This window comes from Microtus ochrogaster, chromosome 10 (genome assembly GCF_000317375.1).
Source record: "Microtus ochrogaster isolate Prairie Vole_2 chromosome 10, MicOch1.0, whole genome shotgun sequence".
In the NCBI taxonomy this organism is placed as follows: Eukaryota; Metazoa; Chordata; class Mammalia; order Rodentia; family Cricetidae; genus Microtus; species Microtus ochrogaster.
In genome coordinates this window covers 64,201,021-64,218,606 of record NC_022016.1, presented here as the reverse complement: position 1 = coordinate 64,218,606, position 17,586 = coordinate 64,201,021, and the positions used below count along the sequence as shown (strand labels likewise).

Genomic DNA, 17,586 nt, shown 5'->3' with positions numbered 1-17,586 from the left:
TCTCCTGGTATTCTGCATGCCTCTGTCTCTCTCATACATTAAGAAGTCCCTAACTTCTGGAGGGGGTACTACCATGCCCACTGTGTTGCCTAATTGATGACCACAGCAGGACTCAGATAATCCAGGAAGCCTTCCCTGTTGTGCTACATCCTCCATCTTAACACAGGTAAGATACAACCTGCATTTCTTGCTCACTGGGTGGTTGCAATCTGAAGAATCCTGGGCGGGGTGGGGTGGGTTCTTATATCAGTTTTGACAACAAAAACACTTGGACAAACCCATTGTTTCTCTCTTGTTATCTGAAACCCCACACAACCAAGGAGAAATTATCTCTGATGGACTGTGGCTATATGGGGGATTTCCTAACCTTTCTAATAATAAAATAAACTAATATTTAGTTTAGATAATTTATCTATTCCATCCAATAGTCCACTAACTTTAGTTTAACAACACAGCAGTTCTCTTAAGGAAGCGTTTTTACCTGTGTGTTATATGTGAAATCCTAAGGATTGGAGCAGGCTGATTCAGATTGCAAGCTCATCATGGTGGAAGTGTTAGTTTAGGGGTGTGATATCAGCCCCTGCCTCTCACTCACCTTCTCTGCTTCTCACTCACAGGCTCTGAAGTGGGGAGGTGAAGAAGATCAAGTCCATTGCCCATCAAGTTGAGCTTATTGAGATTCAGCACAGGCTAGAGCCCTCCTAGGATAGAGTTGGACAGCTAGCTATAGATCAGCTTTCCTGAAGCAATTTTCCCTCTGTTTGAATGTGGGAGGCTCTGAGCTGTACTGAAAGTAAAGCATCCAGGGAAACAGGATTTGAGGCATAATTACTATGGCATGGGGAAACAATTTAGTCGCCCATAGCCTGTTATGTTTTCCTAGCCCAGTGGTATTTGATTTTGCTTACAGTGTTACAGCTGGGTGGTGACCCAATTCTATGAACCTAGGATTCACAGATAAAAGATATCAGGAGGGTGTTGTAGGCAACCCTCACCAAAAAACTATATGTATTAGTATCAACCTACAAAGCCTGAATCTTGGCGGTATAAGATCAGGGGTTCTAGGATATACTTGACTATACAGCAAGATTAAACTAAGCTAGCCTACAGCAGACTAACCATTCCCCTTCCCAAAACAAAATAAAACAAAACAAAAAATATGATTTCTCTGCCCACAAAGTGCATGAAGCTGTGTCTTTGTGGTGTGATGTCTTTTTCAAGACATTGACCTTCACTGCTCTCTCAGGGATGTGACTTTCTGCTTTACTTGAAATCTTTGAGTTCAGGACTCCAGACCTTTATGTCTCAACAAGATTTAAAACAACAAACAATCTGTAAATATTTATTAAATTAAAAATTGGAGGAAAAGAGAAGGAAGTAAGGATACAAGGCTGAGAAAAAGAGCAAAGAAGAACAGCCAACTAGGAAACAGGTCTGGGGAGTTTGAGATGTATGCACAGTGTACCTGGAGATGTATGCCTTGACTAATTATTATCTCTAGCCATGAGAAAAACATTAGTGGTCACCTTACCACTTGTAAATCCAAGGATTGCCACTGAGTGGCAGTTTCTTGTTGTTATGAGAAACCCCATAAAGCAACTGAGTGCAGAGTGATAGGCAGCTCAATCTCCAGAGAAATTCCAAGGTGCTGTAGAGTGTGAGGGACTGGATCTCTCTCTCTTTCTCTGAAAGTAGGCCAGCCTTGGCTCCTGGAGACTTTACCCATAAAATCCTTCTTAATAAAGGCGAACTCAGACCTCTTCATCTCTTACCAGTGGGACCAGCTCCTGAGGTTTTATGACACTGCCTCCCCTCTGAGCTTTCCTAGGAGAGCTGGGAAAGGGCCATTTTCTGTTCCCAGTAGGGATGCTAAGACGTCCCTAGATGCTGTCAACAAGAGCACTACAGGGAGACCCTTGGGTGGCAGAGCAGAGGGCAGCAATTCCTACAGAGGTAGGAATGGTGACCTGTTCCTTTTTCTAGACTAAGAGGAGGGATAAGAGCAGCTCAGAGAAGAGGAGCTGGGACCTGGTCACCTGATACACAGGTCAAGGACTCAAGTTCTCATTCTGATTCCTCTTTTACTGCCCAAACCCTGAGCCCTGATACTCAATGAGATTATGTGTAAGTCACACTCCTCCCCTTCCTCAACTATGTTGGGGTAGTCACAGTCCTCCTTTCTCTGCTGTGTAATACCTGAGCAAGTTATCCAGAGCTTTGGTGCTAATGAAGAGATAACAAGAATGGGGGCTGGTGGATGCTTATGAGAAAAACAGGATGTGCTAATCTTGCAGAACATTAAGTTGGGTACCTAGCACAGACATGGCAGTTCAAATCATCTATATTTCCAATTCTAGAGGATCTAGTACCCTCTTCTGACCTCCCCAGGGACCAGGAATACCTATGCTGTACATATGTATGTATGTATGAATGTATATATAGGTAAAATGCTGATACACTTAAAAAAAAACAATTAAAAACAGTCAACCATGACCTAGCAGCATGGAAGTCAGCAGTGACATCTCCATGAGAGTGCAGTGACAAAACTCTCTGAGGGGCTCCTGCCTTTAGATGCAAGTAAAAATTTAGGTCCAAACATATCAAGCTCCTGAGTATGTTCTCTTGACCTTGCTGTTATACTGTCTCAGTTGCCTCTTTTGTGAAATTCCAGTAGTAATCTCTTCCCTTCTAGGTTAGCTAGAAAATAAATGTGATGATGTCACCACCCTGCTACAAGTTCTGTCCAGTGTTCCCTGACTTGGAATCTCCATCCCTGCTTGCTGTCAGTGTCTTGGTTTCTTAAGTATTCAAAAGGAGAAGACTGGACTATAAAGTATTCCTGTTGAGCATGATTTATTGATAAGGGGTTAGAATTCCTGTGAGTTACTACTTAAACACAGCCAATAGTAAAGGCTAATCATGAAATGACAAATAAATTGTATTGGAATCAGAGACAGAGCGCCTAGGATTGTGGTTTAGTTGTATAGCATCTGATAAAAACAATGACTGAAGCTAGAGTTGGAATCATGGCATTTTAAAGGCAACATAAGCTCTGAACTCTACACATCTTGAGGAGCGACCCCATTTCCCTGTGCTCTGTGTCCTAGTAGTTGTTTAGTGTGATATCTTTACTGGTTGAAACACTGTATAATGACTTATAATCTCAACTGCTGCTCAGTGGCATGTATTGCAATCATGACATTGGCCATCATAGGTGTATTTACACCTTAGTAGCTGGCAATCAGCACTAATCAGAAGCACCCTGGCCCCTGCAGTGCTGTTGCTAAGTCTTGTTCCACAGCTCTGACCCCAGCTGTCCTCACTCCTGTTGCTGATTCTCGTCAGCTCTGAGAGGCAATGAAGCCCAGCCTAGATTTTTCTCCACTTTGATTAATAAAGAAACAGATCCCCCCCCCCAAAAAAAGACAAAAGTCATTGAGTATCACGTATAAAATGACACAGCCACCATGCTCTGTTGGTTTTAGACACTGAGATTTTATTATGAAATCATAGGGAGGAACTCTAAAAGGAGAAAGACACATGCAACATTTGTATTAAACATGGATTTCTACAACATGGCAGAGAAATAGTCACATGTGGGGACAGAAATTGGAAATGTGAAAAAACCCCAAACCTCACAGAACACATATTTGGGATCTGGCAAAAGAAAAAAAAAAGGTCAGAGGAAAAATAAAATAAAATGAAAAAATGTTATTGTTGGTTTTTCTCTTTCTGAGTGAAGACTCAGAAAGGTAAGCAGACTTAACATGGCCTCATGGTGATTTAAAAGACTGCAGCACAAAGAGATTCCCAAGCATGGCCCTACCTGCCCGTTTCACAGATGGTGAAAAGTAACCCAGAAGAAATGAGTTATTTGACAAATGTCACTCATTTAGTGAATGGTAGAACTATCTCTAGGGCCTGGCTGCTTACCACTTGGTGAGGCTGAATATACCATGTCTATGGTATGCTTAATTGTGTGAGTTCAAGCTATTGATTGTACCTCTGCTGTAACCAAAAATGCTCCTGCTGCTCAGAGCCGAGCCAATTTCACAATGGTCATGAGACCAACCCAGAGGTCAGCATGAAGTAAAGGTAAAACTCAAGAGGTTCCATTCTGCACCAGAAGGACCCACAGACTTAAGGAGAGGAGAAGAAAGCAGATCCACAACTCTCACAACAGGGATGCCTTAACTGGCCCCCAGATGTCAATGCCTCATTAATGGAGCACTACATGGATAGCATCAAAAAAAAAGGATGGTAAAACAAAACAGAAACATTTTTCTCTATCAAAATATATATTTTCTATATGTATCTAAATAAATAATAGCTTTAATGTGTGTATGTGTGTGTTTTATGGAGATGATTAATTTCACTAAGTCATTTGAAGATGATGGTTCATATAATAAAAGACTGTATCATTAATGTGTCAGTACACCCTAAATAGATACACAGATTCAGTGTTTCTCTCTTATAATTTTAGCAGTCAGTCTTTTGAGATTGCCAAATGGGTCCTCAAGTTCACTGGAAAGTACTAGGGTCCCTAAAGAGGCCTGTGGTTGTCTGACTAACAATGGTTCCACAGGCTCATATGTTTGAACACTTAGACTTTTCTTGACAGTGAGGCATGTCCACTTCTGGTAGCTTCAATTACTTCAGAGTGGTTGATGGGTTTTGAAGAAACTCGTTATGGGAATTTGCTTTTAATGTGAAAAAACTAGTCATTTGGGCAATAAACTTCTTTTGCTTGGACTGCTTTTAGTGTGCTGTATGAAATGAATGTGCAGGACCCACAGAAAAAATGGCTGCTAAACTTTTCAAAAGATGGGATGAGCCGGGCGGTGGTGGCGCACGCCTTTAATCCCAGCACTCGGGAGGCAGAGGCAGGCGGATCTCTGTGAGTTTGAGACCAGCCTGGTCTATAAGAGCTAGTTCCAGGACAGGCTCCAAAACCACAGAGAAACCCTGTCTCGAAAAACCAAAACCAAAACCAAAACCAAAAAAAAAAAAAAAAAAGATGGGATGTTCTTTCAGCGTTCCTGACTCATGAAAAAGTCTGCCAGACATTCTGGAGGATACAAAAGAAAGTGACTGACAAACTGTAAATATAGGTTAAATAGTCTTCCAAATTTCCTACTTCATGGAAATGTTTGCCAGATACTAAGTCCTGTAGGCTAAAGATGAATGCCCCAACATTGCAGAGAAACATTGGGTGACTGTCCTGGCAGCAAGATGTCTCTGTCAATTCTAAAGTTTTGGAAGTTGCTTACATTGTGCTTCTTGATTACTTAGGTAATATTATACCTTTCTGGATTCTTTGAGGGCATTGAAGAAGATAATGATAATTTTACTTAGTTATGATAGAGGATAAATTAGGTATAAAACTTTAGGCTCACAAGGATAAAATAGATGATAGAATATTTTCTTTATTTTTGTCACATATGAATAAACTAAATATTGCAAGTATAATTCTTGTTTGATACCTGTATTATTATGTGTAATTTTACTATGTTAAATTTAAAACCTTCCATTTTAATTAGACTAAAAAAGGGAGATGATGTGGGATGTCCTTCTGTATATGTGTTGCATTTATTCATTGATGAATGAAGCTGTTTGGGTCAATGACTTAACAGAGTAAGGCCAGGTGGGAAATCAGAACCGAGACAGAGAAAGACAGAGAAAGAGAGGGAGGGAGAGAGAAGTAGAGAAAGTAGGCAGAGTCAGAGAGATACCATGTAGCTGCCTAAGGAGAAGGATGCTGGAACCCTACTGGTAGGACACTACCTCATGGTGAAATGGGTTAATTTAAGATGTAAGAGCTAGCTAGAAATATACCTAAGCTATTGGCCAAAAAGTGTTGTAACTAATATAGTTTCTGTGTGATTGTTCAGGACTGGGCATCCAGGAAATGAATGAGCAGTCTCCATCAACATAGGTTCTGTTCCACAAACTATCAGCTTATTTCTGTCCTGACAACACCTGCTGTGCTACTTAGAATAGAGTGCCTCAGCCTCTGCTGTCTGTACTACCATGTTGTTCTCAGTTAGCATGTTTTTGGGTGGTTTGTAGGTTATGCTATTGTTTTCTGAACATTATATCAGGTTATATAATATACATCACTTGCTGTCTTCAAAGTGCAGGAACAAACAAAACAGACCATGGCAAAAGACCTTGTATTAATTCTCTCTAGGCAAAAAACTTTCTACCTCCTGTTCTCAGGTTGGACAATACTGTACTAAGCTTTTTTTCTAGGGTCAGCAACCAGCACCCAAATCATCACACAGAGACTTCATATTAGTTCTGATTGCTTGGTTAGTTTATGCTCATTTCTGGCTAGTTCTTTTAACTTAAATTAGCCTGTTTCTCTTTATCTACTATTTTTCTCAGGCCTTTTTAGTTTTCTTTCCTTCTGTATATTTAAGATTCACTTTTTCTTGTATCAGCTAGCTGGTGGCAGCCTGGCTTCTATTCTTGTATGTATACCCCTCTTCTTCCTTGTTCTCTTTCCTCTTCTTTTTTCTCTTTTTTTCTCTTTTTCCTCTTTCCTCTTCTTGTCTTTCATTCCTAAATCTCTCCTCCTACTTATTCTTTCTGCATGCAAAGCTTGCCTTTCCCCTTTCTGCCTTGCTATTGGCCATTCAACTTTTTATTTGAATAATCAGGTGCCTAAGGCAGGCAAGGTAAAACAAATGCACCACATCTTTACATAATTAAACAAATGCAGGACAAACAAGTGTAACACCTCATAACATCATTTAGCAAATACAGCAGAAACAAATGTAACACACCTTTACACAGTTAAAACAATATTCTACAGAATAAACAAAAGTACTACAGCTTACCCAGTTAAAACAATATCCCACAACACCATGCTAATTGCTTTGGCCAAAAAAATGTGTGCACAGAGGAGCAGGTCACTCTTGAAAAGCCGAGTTATTGCGAGTTTGTTCAACGTTTCTTTTCTTCTGCTCTACTATGACATGTTGGGTATAGGGTTTCTACTTCAGGATGGATGAGAGAGGATGTAAGGTCATTCCCAACCTACAGCCACAAATATGAGAAACAGACGAATTTATTCTGCTATAATCCAGTAAGATTACTGATGTATTTGGAATTATGCCTTCGTATATCAATCAAGGCAGCCACCTTGGTTTGTCCCAATTACGAAGTGCAATGTTGGTTCAAATGCACTGGTCAGTTACACACAATAAATAAACTGTCCTTTTCTTAAATAGTGAACGATCCACTCCAGGTTTTCCTAGATCCTAGTTCATCAGCCTGCCTTACTATGCCCTATAACCTTAAGAAACGCCCTCTTGATGTCCTTGTTTCTCAGACTGTAGACCACGGGGTTGAGCAAGGCTGTGAAGGCATTGTAAAAGAGTGCTATTTTCTTGTCTTGCTCAGGGGAGTAGCTGGAGTTGGGCTTCAAGTAGATGTAAGAGGATGGACCATAGAATAAGAAGACCACAGTCAGGTGGGAGGCACAGGTAGAGAAAGACTTGCAACGTGCTTGGTTGGACTTGATCTTGAGAATTGCCTTGGCAATATGGACATAGGAAGCCACAATGAGTGAAATTGGGGTAAGACCCATAAGAACGTTCAAGATCTGGTCCACCATCTCAATGATGTGGGTATCCATGCAAGCCAGGCTACGCACCGCAGGACTTTCACAGAAATAGTGGTTGACCTTGTTGGACCCACAATATGGCAGACTCATCGTGAAGTAAGTATGCAACAAAGAAAAGAGAAAACCACAGGCACAAGACCCAGCTGCCAACCATATGCACACAGCCCAGTTGAGTATTACAGTATAACGCAGTGGGTGGCAAATGGCCACATATCTGTCATAAGCCATAACAGCATAGAAGGTGGCCTCTACCATACACAAAGCACTAAACACATACATCTGAAGCCAGCAGCAAGCAAAGGAGATGCTCTGAGAATGAGCAAGAAGGTGCACCAACATCTGGGGCATAGTGGTAGTGACATAGCTCATATCCAACATGGCGAGTATGCAGAGGAAGAAGTACATGGGAGTGTGCAGATGTGTGTCCAGGCAGATCAGCAGGATGATGAGCCCATTGCCCAGGACTGAGCTCAAGTAGATGAGAAGGAACACAATGAAGAGGATGCTGTTGGTCGTGGAGTCACTGGAGAAGCCAAGCAGGATGAACTCAGAAATCCAGCTTTGGTTCTGCCCTGGAATCATCCACATGGTGGAGGCTTTAAGAGATCACATTCATCTATGCATCACCGGATACATGCCAGCTGTAGAGGCAGAAAAGGGAGATCCAGGCTGGTGAGATGACTAAAAAGGTGAAGAACACTGATTGCTGTTGAAGCGGATACGAAAGCTCAGAGCTGTGTGACTCCAGTTCCAAGGGATCTGATTCCATTCACTCACCTCCACTGGCAAGACACACACATGTTGCACAAACAAGTATGTAGGCAAATATCTATACACATAAAATCAAAAAATACTTTTCAATTAAGAAAAGAAAGGCTAGCATGTGGGTTCTGAGTACATTGTTCAGTTTCTGTGAAGCTTCTCAAGCTACTGAACTTCCCAATGCCTCTGTCTCTTCATCTACCAAGTAAGGATGATGACACTCATAAACTATGATGGACACATTAGGATTATGATGGACATCTAATGCATCTCACAGAGCTAACTCCTCTAAATAACATGTAACACGTGATATGTTGTATGCGGTCTCACACACTCTTATTTCATTTTTGGGAAGGCAGAGACAGAACAAGAGGGCTACACTAAGCTACGAAATGATGTGCACTGAGTTCAACTAAGAGACCCTGTCTCAGTGAAAAAGGTGAGAGCAATTGAGGAAGAATCCTATCAGTCTACAACCACACACACACACACACACACACACACACACACACACACACACACGGGTACATGCAAAATAGAGAATAAACGAACGAACAGATGGAGATAGCATAAAAAACGTCAGTCAGACTCAGCCCTCACACAGGTAGTCCTGTGAGTAATGACCAAAGGTCACGTGTGCAGTGCACTGGAGACACTGTAGTCTTGCTAGGGAATGCTGATGGATCGTGTGGATCTGTGAGGAGATAAGTTATTTATTTATTTATTTTTTAACTGTTACCTCCCTCTACATGCAAACAATCCATTCCAGGTGTACTGTGGAGTTGAGTGGTAAATCTATAGTAAGCAAATTTGTTATTTACTTCAGTTCTTCAAGACAGGGTTTCTCTATGTAACAGCTCTGGTTGTCTTGGAACTCACTTTATAGACTAGGCTGCCCTCAAGCTCAAGAGATCTGCTCACCTCTGCTTCCTGTTTACTGGGAATACAGGCATGCAGCACAACCATCTGGCTACAACCAAAATTTTAACATCAAGCATGATAAATATATTTATCCTCTTAGGGTAAGCAAAGGTAAAATTTCTTTAAAGGACAATTCCTTGGATGAAAAAAAAACCCTCTGTAAGCTAGAATAATGCAAAAACAAGTACTCAAAAGTTTATACAAAGACTTAGAAAAAACAGAAACGTAACAACAGATGCTACAGTGGAGTGGGTAATCATATTTAAAGGTCACAAGGCAGCTGTCTGGCGAGCACTGATGAGGCTGAGGTTCTCAGCATCCTTGCTCATCTGGGAGTGGAACCAAAGCAGCACAGCAGCAACGCCCACCTCCTCTTCTCAGTCTCACATCCCCACATGCCTACCAGTGCTGCTACAACAACAGTTATCTAATATCGGCAACAGTAATTGGATCCAGTGGAAGAGTAAATTAAAATGGTCCTTTTCGTGTGTGCCTGGCTGTGTTTACTAACCCTCTATACATTTAATGCTTTTCCCAGCAGTACAAATACCAACTTTATGTCTAAAACAAAATATGAACACATAGTCATATATAAATGTATACCCGAGGAAAGACATGTAAAGAAAATTTCCTAATGCTGCTCAAAATAGTCTGATCTAGGTCACCACTCATGTTAATTAGCAAGACAATGGTTAAAGCAGGATTGCTCTGATGGGAAAAATATGAAAGAGACTCCTAGACATCCTGAGTCTTCTCTTTCCCTGTCCCTATGCCCTATTCTGACCAGGCGAGTGCTCAGAACCCTCACAGCTGTCCTTCGTTTCAACCCATGTCTGGAGCCCATCATCTCTCTCAACATTTCTGCATCAGTGTCTCCATGCACCTATGCCTCTAAATTTCCCCCCAATACAGTCTTATTTATTTTAATTTAAATAATTATTTTTATATAATATAATTCAGTCATTTTTACCCTTTTCCAACTTCTCCCAGATCCTCTCCATTCAACTTTAAATTCCCTTTTCTCCCATTCTCTCTTTCAAGAAAAGAAACAACAAACACTATTTAAAAATTAATAAAAAAAGAAAATCAAATCAAAAAAATACTAAAACAAAACAAAACTCAAATGTGGAGTCAGTTTCCTGTTGGCCCACTACTCCTGGCATGTGGCCTGCTCTGGAGGGTAACATATATATATATATATATTGAATTCTATAGACAACTGGTTTTTCCTTTCTCAGTGCTGGTTCTTTGTCTGCATCAACACGTTCTCCCTGGGACTGCTGCAGCAGCAATTGTTCAGAAATTTCACATCCATCCTATCTGGACCAGTTCAGATCTCCCATGCTCTGTCCTTTGAGGAGGGTGCAGAGGTCATTCCTAACTTGCTTTCTCTGTGGACACTAAGCCTCAGTACACAACTTTCACCTCCATCTCCTCTTCCCCATTCACAAATCTCCATGAAAGCTCTCCTGGTATCCCGCATGCCTCTGCCTCTCTCATATGTTAAGAAATCGCCTAGCTTCTTATCATCATCATGCAGGGGGAACCACCACCTGTACTGTGTTGCTCACACTGGGGCTACAGCAGGACTTAGCTAGGCCAGGAAGAATTCCCTGTTATGCTACCACTTCCTGTCCTAACCCAAGTAGGATACATCCTGTATTTCTTATTCATTGGCTGGTTACAATCTGAGGTGTCCTAGAGGGGCCTGATATCAATTTTGAGACAAAACAACATGGTCAAATCTTTCTTTTCCTGTTAACTGAGTCCACACAATTAAGGAAAAATTTTCTCTGATAGAATATTGCTGCATGGGCCATTTCCTAAGCTTTTTTAAATAAAACAATAAACTAACATTTATTGAGTAGTTTGTACATTCCAACCATAGTTTCCCTAATTTTTGCTTAACATAACAATTCACTGAAGGAATTATTCTTACCTATATGTTATAGGTGAACACCTAAGGCCTGGAGAGGGCAGTTTATTCAATATTACAGGGAATGGGGGAAATGGGTTTTTGGGTGCTGTTATGTTAGAGCCTGACTCTCTGTCACCTTCTCTGATTCTGGCACACAGGCACTGAAGAGGGAGGTGAAGAAGGCAAAGTCTTCACATTGTCCATCTAGTTGAACTTAATGAGACTTAGTCAGTCCAGAGCCCTCCCTAGGACAGAGTTGGTAGTCAGGCAACAGACCAGTTCTCCCAATGAGATTTCCCATCCTGTCTGAATGTGGGAGCGATATACTGAACGTAGGAGGATCCAAGAAAAGAAGATTTGAGGTGTGGTTTCTGTGGCATGAGACACCAAGTATTGATCCACAGTCTATTATTGTTTCCCAGCCCAGTGGCCTCTGACTTTGCTTACAGTGACACACCAGGATTGCTGGCCCAATTCTATGAACACAAAAATCACAAACAAAGACATTAGAATTGAGTTCCAAGCCATAAAATGCTATACATTGTAGCCCAAATCTAGGAAGCCAGCATCTGGAAGACTGAGGATGAGGAGTCCAAGAAATACTCAACTATATCTGAGTTTGATGCCCACCTAGGGTACAACAGATTCACACCTCCTCCCAAAGGAAACATCAAAACAGAATCATGATTTCTCTGCCCACAAAGTACATCAAGCTGTGACTCTCTGTCTGGGAAGGCCCCTTAAAAGACATTGACCACCACTGCTCTGTAATGGATGTGGCTTTCTGCCTCACTTGAGATTTTGAGCTTAGAACTCCATAGTTTTTATTTCTAAACACAAATTCTCTGTAAATATTTATTAAATTAATAAACAGAGACGGAAAAAAAGGAGTAAAGACACAATAGGGAGAAAAAGAAGAAAGAAGAGCAGGCAATGATAAGAGAGGTCTGGGGAATTTAAGATGTATTCACAGATGACCTGCAGATGGATGGCTTGATTAATTCTTATTTCTAGTCCCACAGATGCCAGGACCCCACCCACAGGCCAAACACCAGTGACCATCTTACCTCTTGAAAATCCAAGGAATGTCTCACTGAGTGGTTCATATGAAGAAGTCCAATAAAGCCAAATAATTCAGAGAGTTGGGATACTTGGAAGTATCTCCAGAAAAATGCCAAGATGCTGTTGAGTTTAATGGACTGAATCTTTCACTTCCTCTGCAAATAAGCCAGCCTTGACTCTTAAAAATTTTACTCATAAAAATCTTTCTTGATAAAGGTAAGCTCAGACATCTTCACCTCTTTACAGTGGGAACAGATGCTGAAGTTTTATGACCCTGCCTCCTCTCTTAACCACAGGAGAACAGGAAAAGGGCCATTTCTGTTCCCAGTAGTGTTGTAACAATGATTCCTGGATGCTATCAGCAAGAGCACTAAAGTGACACCCTTGGGAGCCGAGCAGGAGGAAACAACCCACTGGAGGTGGAGTGGTGACCTGTTCTCTTTTCTAAAATCACTGGGGAATCACAGCACCTCAGAGAAGTGCTGGAACATGGTCACCTGATAGACAGTCCAAGGACTTAAATTATCTTTCTGATTCTTCTGGGGCTGGAGAGATGGCTCAGTGGTTAAGAGCATTGCCTGCTCTTCCAAAGGTCCTGAGTTCAATTCCCAGCAACCACATGGTGGCTCACAACCATCTGTAATGAGGTCTGGTGCCCTCTTCTGGCCTGCAGACATATACACAGACAGAATATTGTATACATAATAAATAAATAAAATAAATATGAAAAAAGAAAACCCCACACTACTGATTCTTCTTTTATTGCCCAAACCCTGAGCCCTGACACTCAATGAGACCACGTTTGAGTCACAGTCCTCAGAGAAGTGCTGGAACATGGTCACCTGATAGACAGTTCAAGGACTTAAATTATCTTTAGATTCTTCTTTTATTGCCCAAACCGTGAGCCCTGACATTCAATGAGACCATGTTTGAGTCACAGTCCTCTTCCTTACCTTGGTGTAATCAAAGTCCTCCGTTCTCTGCTGTGTAGTATCTGAGCAACTTGCTCTGTTGTGGAATAACCATTTTTTACACTGTGAAGATGTGTCACTTGGATTGCTTTATAAAAAAACAAGCTGACCAGCCAGTATCTATGAAGGATTTTGGAGACAGAGAGGACGTTGGGAAGAAAAGGGCAGAGATGTTGAGAGACAGAGAACAAGCAAGATACGCAATAAGAGAGGTAGCAGTGATGGGATAATTGGCAGCACACAGATGGAAAGAGATGGGTTAAGTTATAAGAGCTAGTTAGAAGCAAGCCTAAACTATCAGGCAAGCTTTCATAACTAATAATTTGTCTTTGTGTCATGATTTGGTTGCTGACTGGTGGGACACAGAATGACTTGCAAAGTTACTCAAACTCTCTGGTACTAATGAAGGGTCAAACAATAATGGTGATTGGAGCATGGTTATGAGCAAATTGGATTTGTTGATATTTCAGAACACCCAGTTTGGTTCCCAGCATATGATATGGAAGTTCACAACCACTGTATCTCCAGTTTTAGAGGACCATCTGTTTTAGAGGACTTGGTGCCCTCTTCTGACTTCCCTAGGGACCAGATATACATGTGCTATATGTATATACATACATTCATATATATGCAAAATGCTGATAAACAGAAGCAAACAAACAGAGTTAACCATGACATTATAACGTGGGATTCACGAGTGACATGTCCGCGACAACGGAATGAGAAAACTCTCTGAGGGGTTCATATCTCTTGGATACAAATAAGAATTTTAGTCCAAATGTATCAAGCTCTGAGCATGTTCCCTTGAACTTGCTGTCATTCTATCTCAGTTGCATCTTCTGTTGAATTCCAATAGTCACCTCTTCCCTTCTTGACTGATTAGAAAATAATTGTGATTTTGACAGCCCCAACAATGACTACTGATCCATGTTCCCTGACCTTGTATCTCCATTCCTGCCTTCTCTCTATGTCTTGGTTTCCTAAGGATTCAGAAGGAGAAGACTGGATGACAAAGTCTTCCTAGAGTGATTGATTAGGGGTTAGAATTCCTGTGAGCTGCTCCTTAAACACAGTCAATAGTAAGGTTAATTATGAAATGACAAGTAAATTGTACTGCAGACAAAAAACCAGAGTGCCTAGGAATGTGCTCAGCTGTACAGTGCCTGAGTAAATAGAATGCTCAAGTCTAGAGTTCACATCATAGCATCAAAGAGTGAAGGCAACAAAATCTCTGAACTCTGTACATCTTGATGAGCAACTCCATTTTCCTGTGCTCTGTGTTCTAACAGTTGTATAGTGTGATGCATTTGCTGGTTAAATACTGTGTAATGACATTTAATCTCAACTGCTAGTCAGTGGCATGTGTTGCAACCGTGACATTGGCCATCACGGGTGCATTTACACCTTAGTAATTGGCAATTAGAACTAATCAGCAGCACCTTAGCCCCTGCAGTGCTGTTGCTAAGCCTTGATCCCCAGCTCAGACCCCAGCTCCCCTCACTCATGTTGTTGATCCTCATCAGCTCTGAGAGGCAGTCGAGTCCAGGCAGAGCTTCTTCACCAGGATGTATAAGGAAACAGATTCAGAGAGAAGCAGACAGAAGTCACTGAGTGTCACATATGGAATGACACAGCTACCATGCCCTGTTGTTTTTAGTCACTGAGATGTTATTATGGAATCATAGGGAGGGGCTCAAAAAAGAGAAAGACATACACACCACTTGTAATAAACATGGATCTCAACAACATGGCAGAGAAATACTCACATGTGGGTCGGAACTTGGAAACGTGAAAAAAACCAAAGTCTCAGAGAAAGCATATTTGGGATCTAGTATAAGAAAAACATCAGAGGAAAAATAAAATAACATGAAGCAATGTTGTTGTTGGTTCTTCTGTCTTTCTGGGTGAGGACTCAGAAAGGTAAGCAGACATAATATGGCATCGTGGCTGCTCCTGGTGTTTTAAATCACTACAGCATAAAGAGATTCCCAAGTATGGTCCTACCTGCTCATTGAACAGATAGCAAAAAGTGACCCAGAAGACATGAGTTATTTGATAAATGTCACTCATTTAGTGAATGGTAGAATTATCTCCAGGGCCTGGCCACTTGTCACTTGGGTGAGGCTGAATCTGCCATGTCTATGACATACTTAATTGTGTGAGTTCAAACTAATGGCTGTACCTCTACTCTAACCAAAAATGCTTCTGTTCCTCAGAGCTGGGCCAGTTTCACAAAGGTCATGAGATCAACCCAAAGGTCAGCATGAAGTAAAGGCAAAACTCAAGAGGTTCCATTCTGTATCAGAAGGACCCACAGACCTAAGGAGAGGAGGGTGAACTTCATGAAGAAAAGGCAGCAGATCCACAGCTCTCACAAGCAGGGACTCCTTAATTTGGCTTCCAGATGACAATACTTCATTAATGGACCACTACATGGATGCTTAGTAAATTATGGATAGCATCAAATAAAAAAGGATGGTTAACAAAACAAAATCATTTTTCTCTATCAAAATATATATTTTTCAATATGTATCTAAGTATATAATAGCTGTAATGTGTGTATGTGCATGTTATAGGAGGGGATTGATTTCACAAGGTTATTTGAAGGCTTTGGTTCAAGTAATATAAGGCTATATCGTTAAGGTGTCAGTACACCCAAAATAGATACAGAGATTCAATGTGTCTTTCTTATAATCTTAGCAGTCAGACTTTTCAAATTGCCAAATGGATCCTAAAGTTTCTTGGAAAGTGCCAAAGTTCCTGAAGAGGCCTGTGGTTGTCTGACTAACAATGGCCCCACAGGCTCATATATTTGAACACTTAGTTACCAAACAGTGGAGCTCCTTGGAAGGATTAGAAGGATCAGGAGGTGTGGCCTTTTGGAGAAAGTGCATCACTGGAGGTAAACTTTGAGGTTTCAAAAGCCCATGCCAGGATCACTGTGTCTCTGGCTATGGATCAGGATGTAGCTTTCAGATACTGCTCCAGTGACAGGAGTGTCACCATACCCCTGCCATGATGGTAAATGATGGAGCAAACCTCTGATACCATAAACAGCCACCCAGCTACATGTCTTCCTCTAAGAATGTTGTTGTGGTCATAGTGTCTCTTCACACAGTAATCTTGTGACCAAGACAACACCTAACAATCTTTAAAAATAATGACAAAGAACAAGAACTCATGTTTCCCACTTTTGAAACCATCCACAAAGTGATAACAAACAAAAAAAGATGACACCAGCCTGAGACTGACATGGAATTCAATAGACTAGGATTGTCACTCCAGACAGAAGCACTGAAATGTATTGACTAATCTTTTGGTCAGGTACATAAAGAGTATTCAATGGGGAAAGAATAATGTTTTCCAAAAATGTGAAGGAGACACATGGATATCCACATGACAAAGTATATAATTGGTTTTTTGCATATTTTATATACAAAAGTAGTTCTGAATGAATCCAAACCTAAAAAAACTTTAAAAACAAAGTACAGGAATAAATTTTCATGATAGTGGATCAGAAAACAATTTCTTAGATCTGAGATCTACTTATCAAAATGACAAGGGGTAAAATTGCTTGGCCAGGTTGTGTGGAGTATGTCTTCAATCCCAGCAATCCTAGGATAGAACCTAAAGCATCTCTTTTAGTTTGAAGCCACTTGGTCTATATAGTGAGTTCCTGAACAACCAGGGATACCCAGCATGAATCTTTCTTTTTAAAAAAAAAAAGTGTATTACTTGAGCTAAATAATTTTACTACTCTCTTTCCTTCCTCTCTTCTCCTTTTTCACCCTACCCCTTCCACTCCTAATTCCCAGTTCTCTGGAGCTGTGGATTGTAGTCTTGTTATCCTTTGCTTTCCTTTACATCGTCTATCTACTTATGAGTGAGTACGTACTGTGTTTGTCTTTCTGGGTTGTGTTTCTTCACCCAGGATTTTTTATCTAGACCCATCCATTTGCCTGCAGATTTCATAATGTCATTGCTTTTTACTCCGCAATACTCATCGAGTAAATGAACCACATTTTCCTTATCCATTCTTCAGTTTATGGGCATCTAGGTTGTTTCCAGGAGTTGCCTATTATGGATAATGCGGCTATGAATATTGTTGAGCAAGTGTCCTTGTGGTATGATTAAATATCCTTTGGGTTTATGTCCCCAAAGTGATATCATTGTGTCTCGAGATAGATTGATTCCCAATATTCTGAGAAACCGACATACTGATTTCCAGAATGGTTGTGCAGGATTGCATTCCCAACAGCAACCTTTGTGGGGAGCCTAGGCAGTTTGGATGCTCAACTTACTAGACCTGGATGGAGGTGGGT

General features: G+C 40.9%; 1 protein-coding gene across 1 annotated transcript; it reads right to left on the bottom strand.

The window, feature by feature from the left end:
• Positions 1-7,273: 7,273 nt before the first annotated feature.
• Positions 7,274-8,218, bottom strand: LOC101983058 (olfactory receptor 2D3-like). The gene has a single exon (XM_005353432.3). It carries the CDS (start codon positions 8,216-8,218, stop codon positions 7,274-7,276), a length of 945 nt encoding a protein of 314 aa, XP_005353489.1.
• Positions 8,219-17,586: the final 9,368 nt, after the last annotated feature.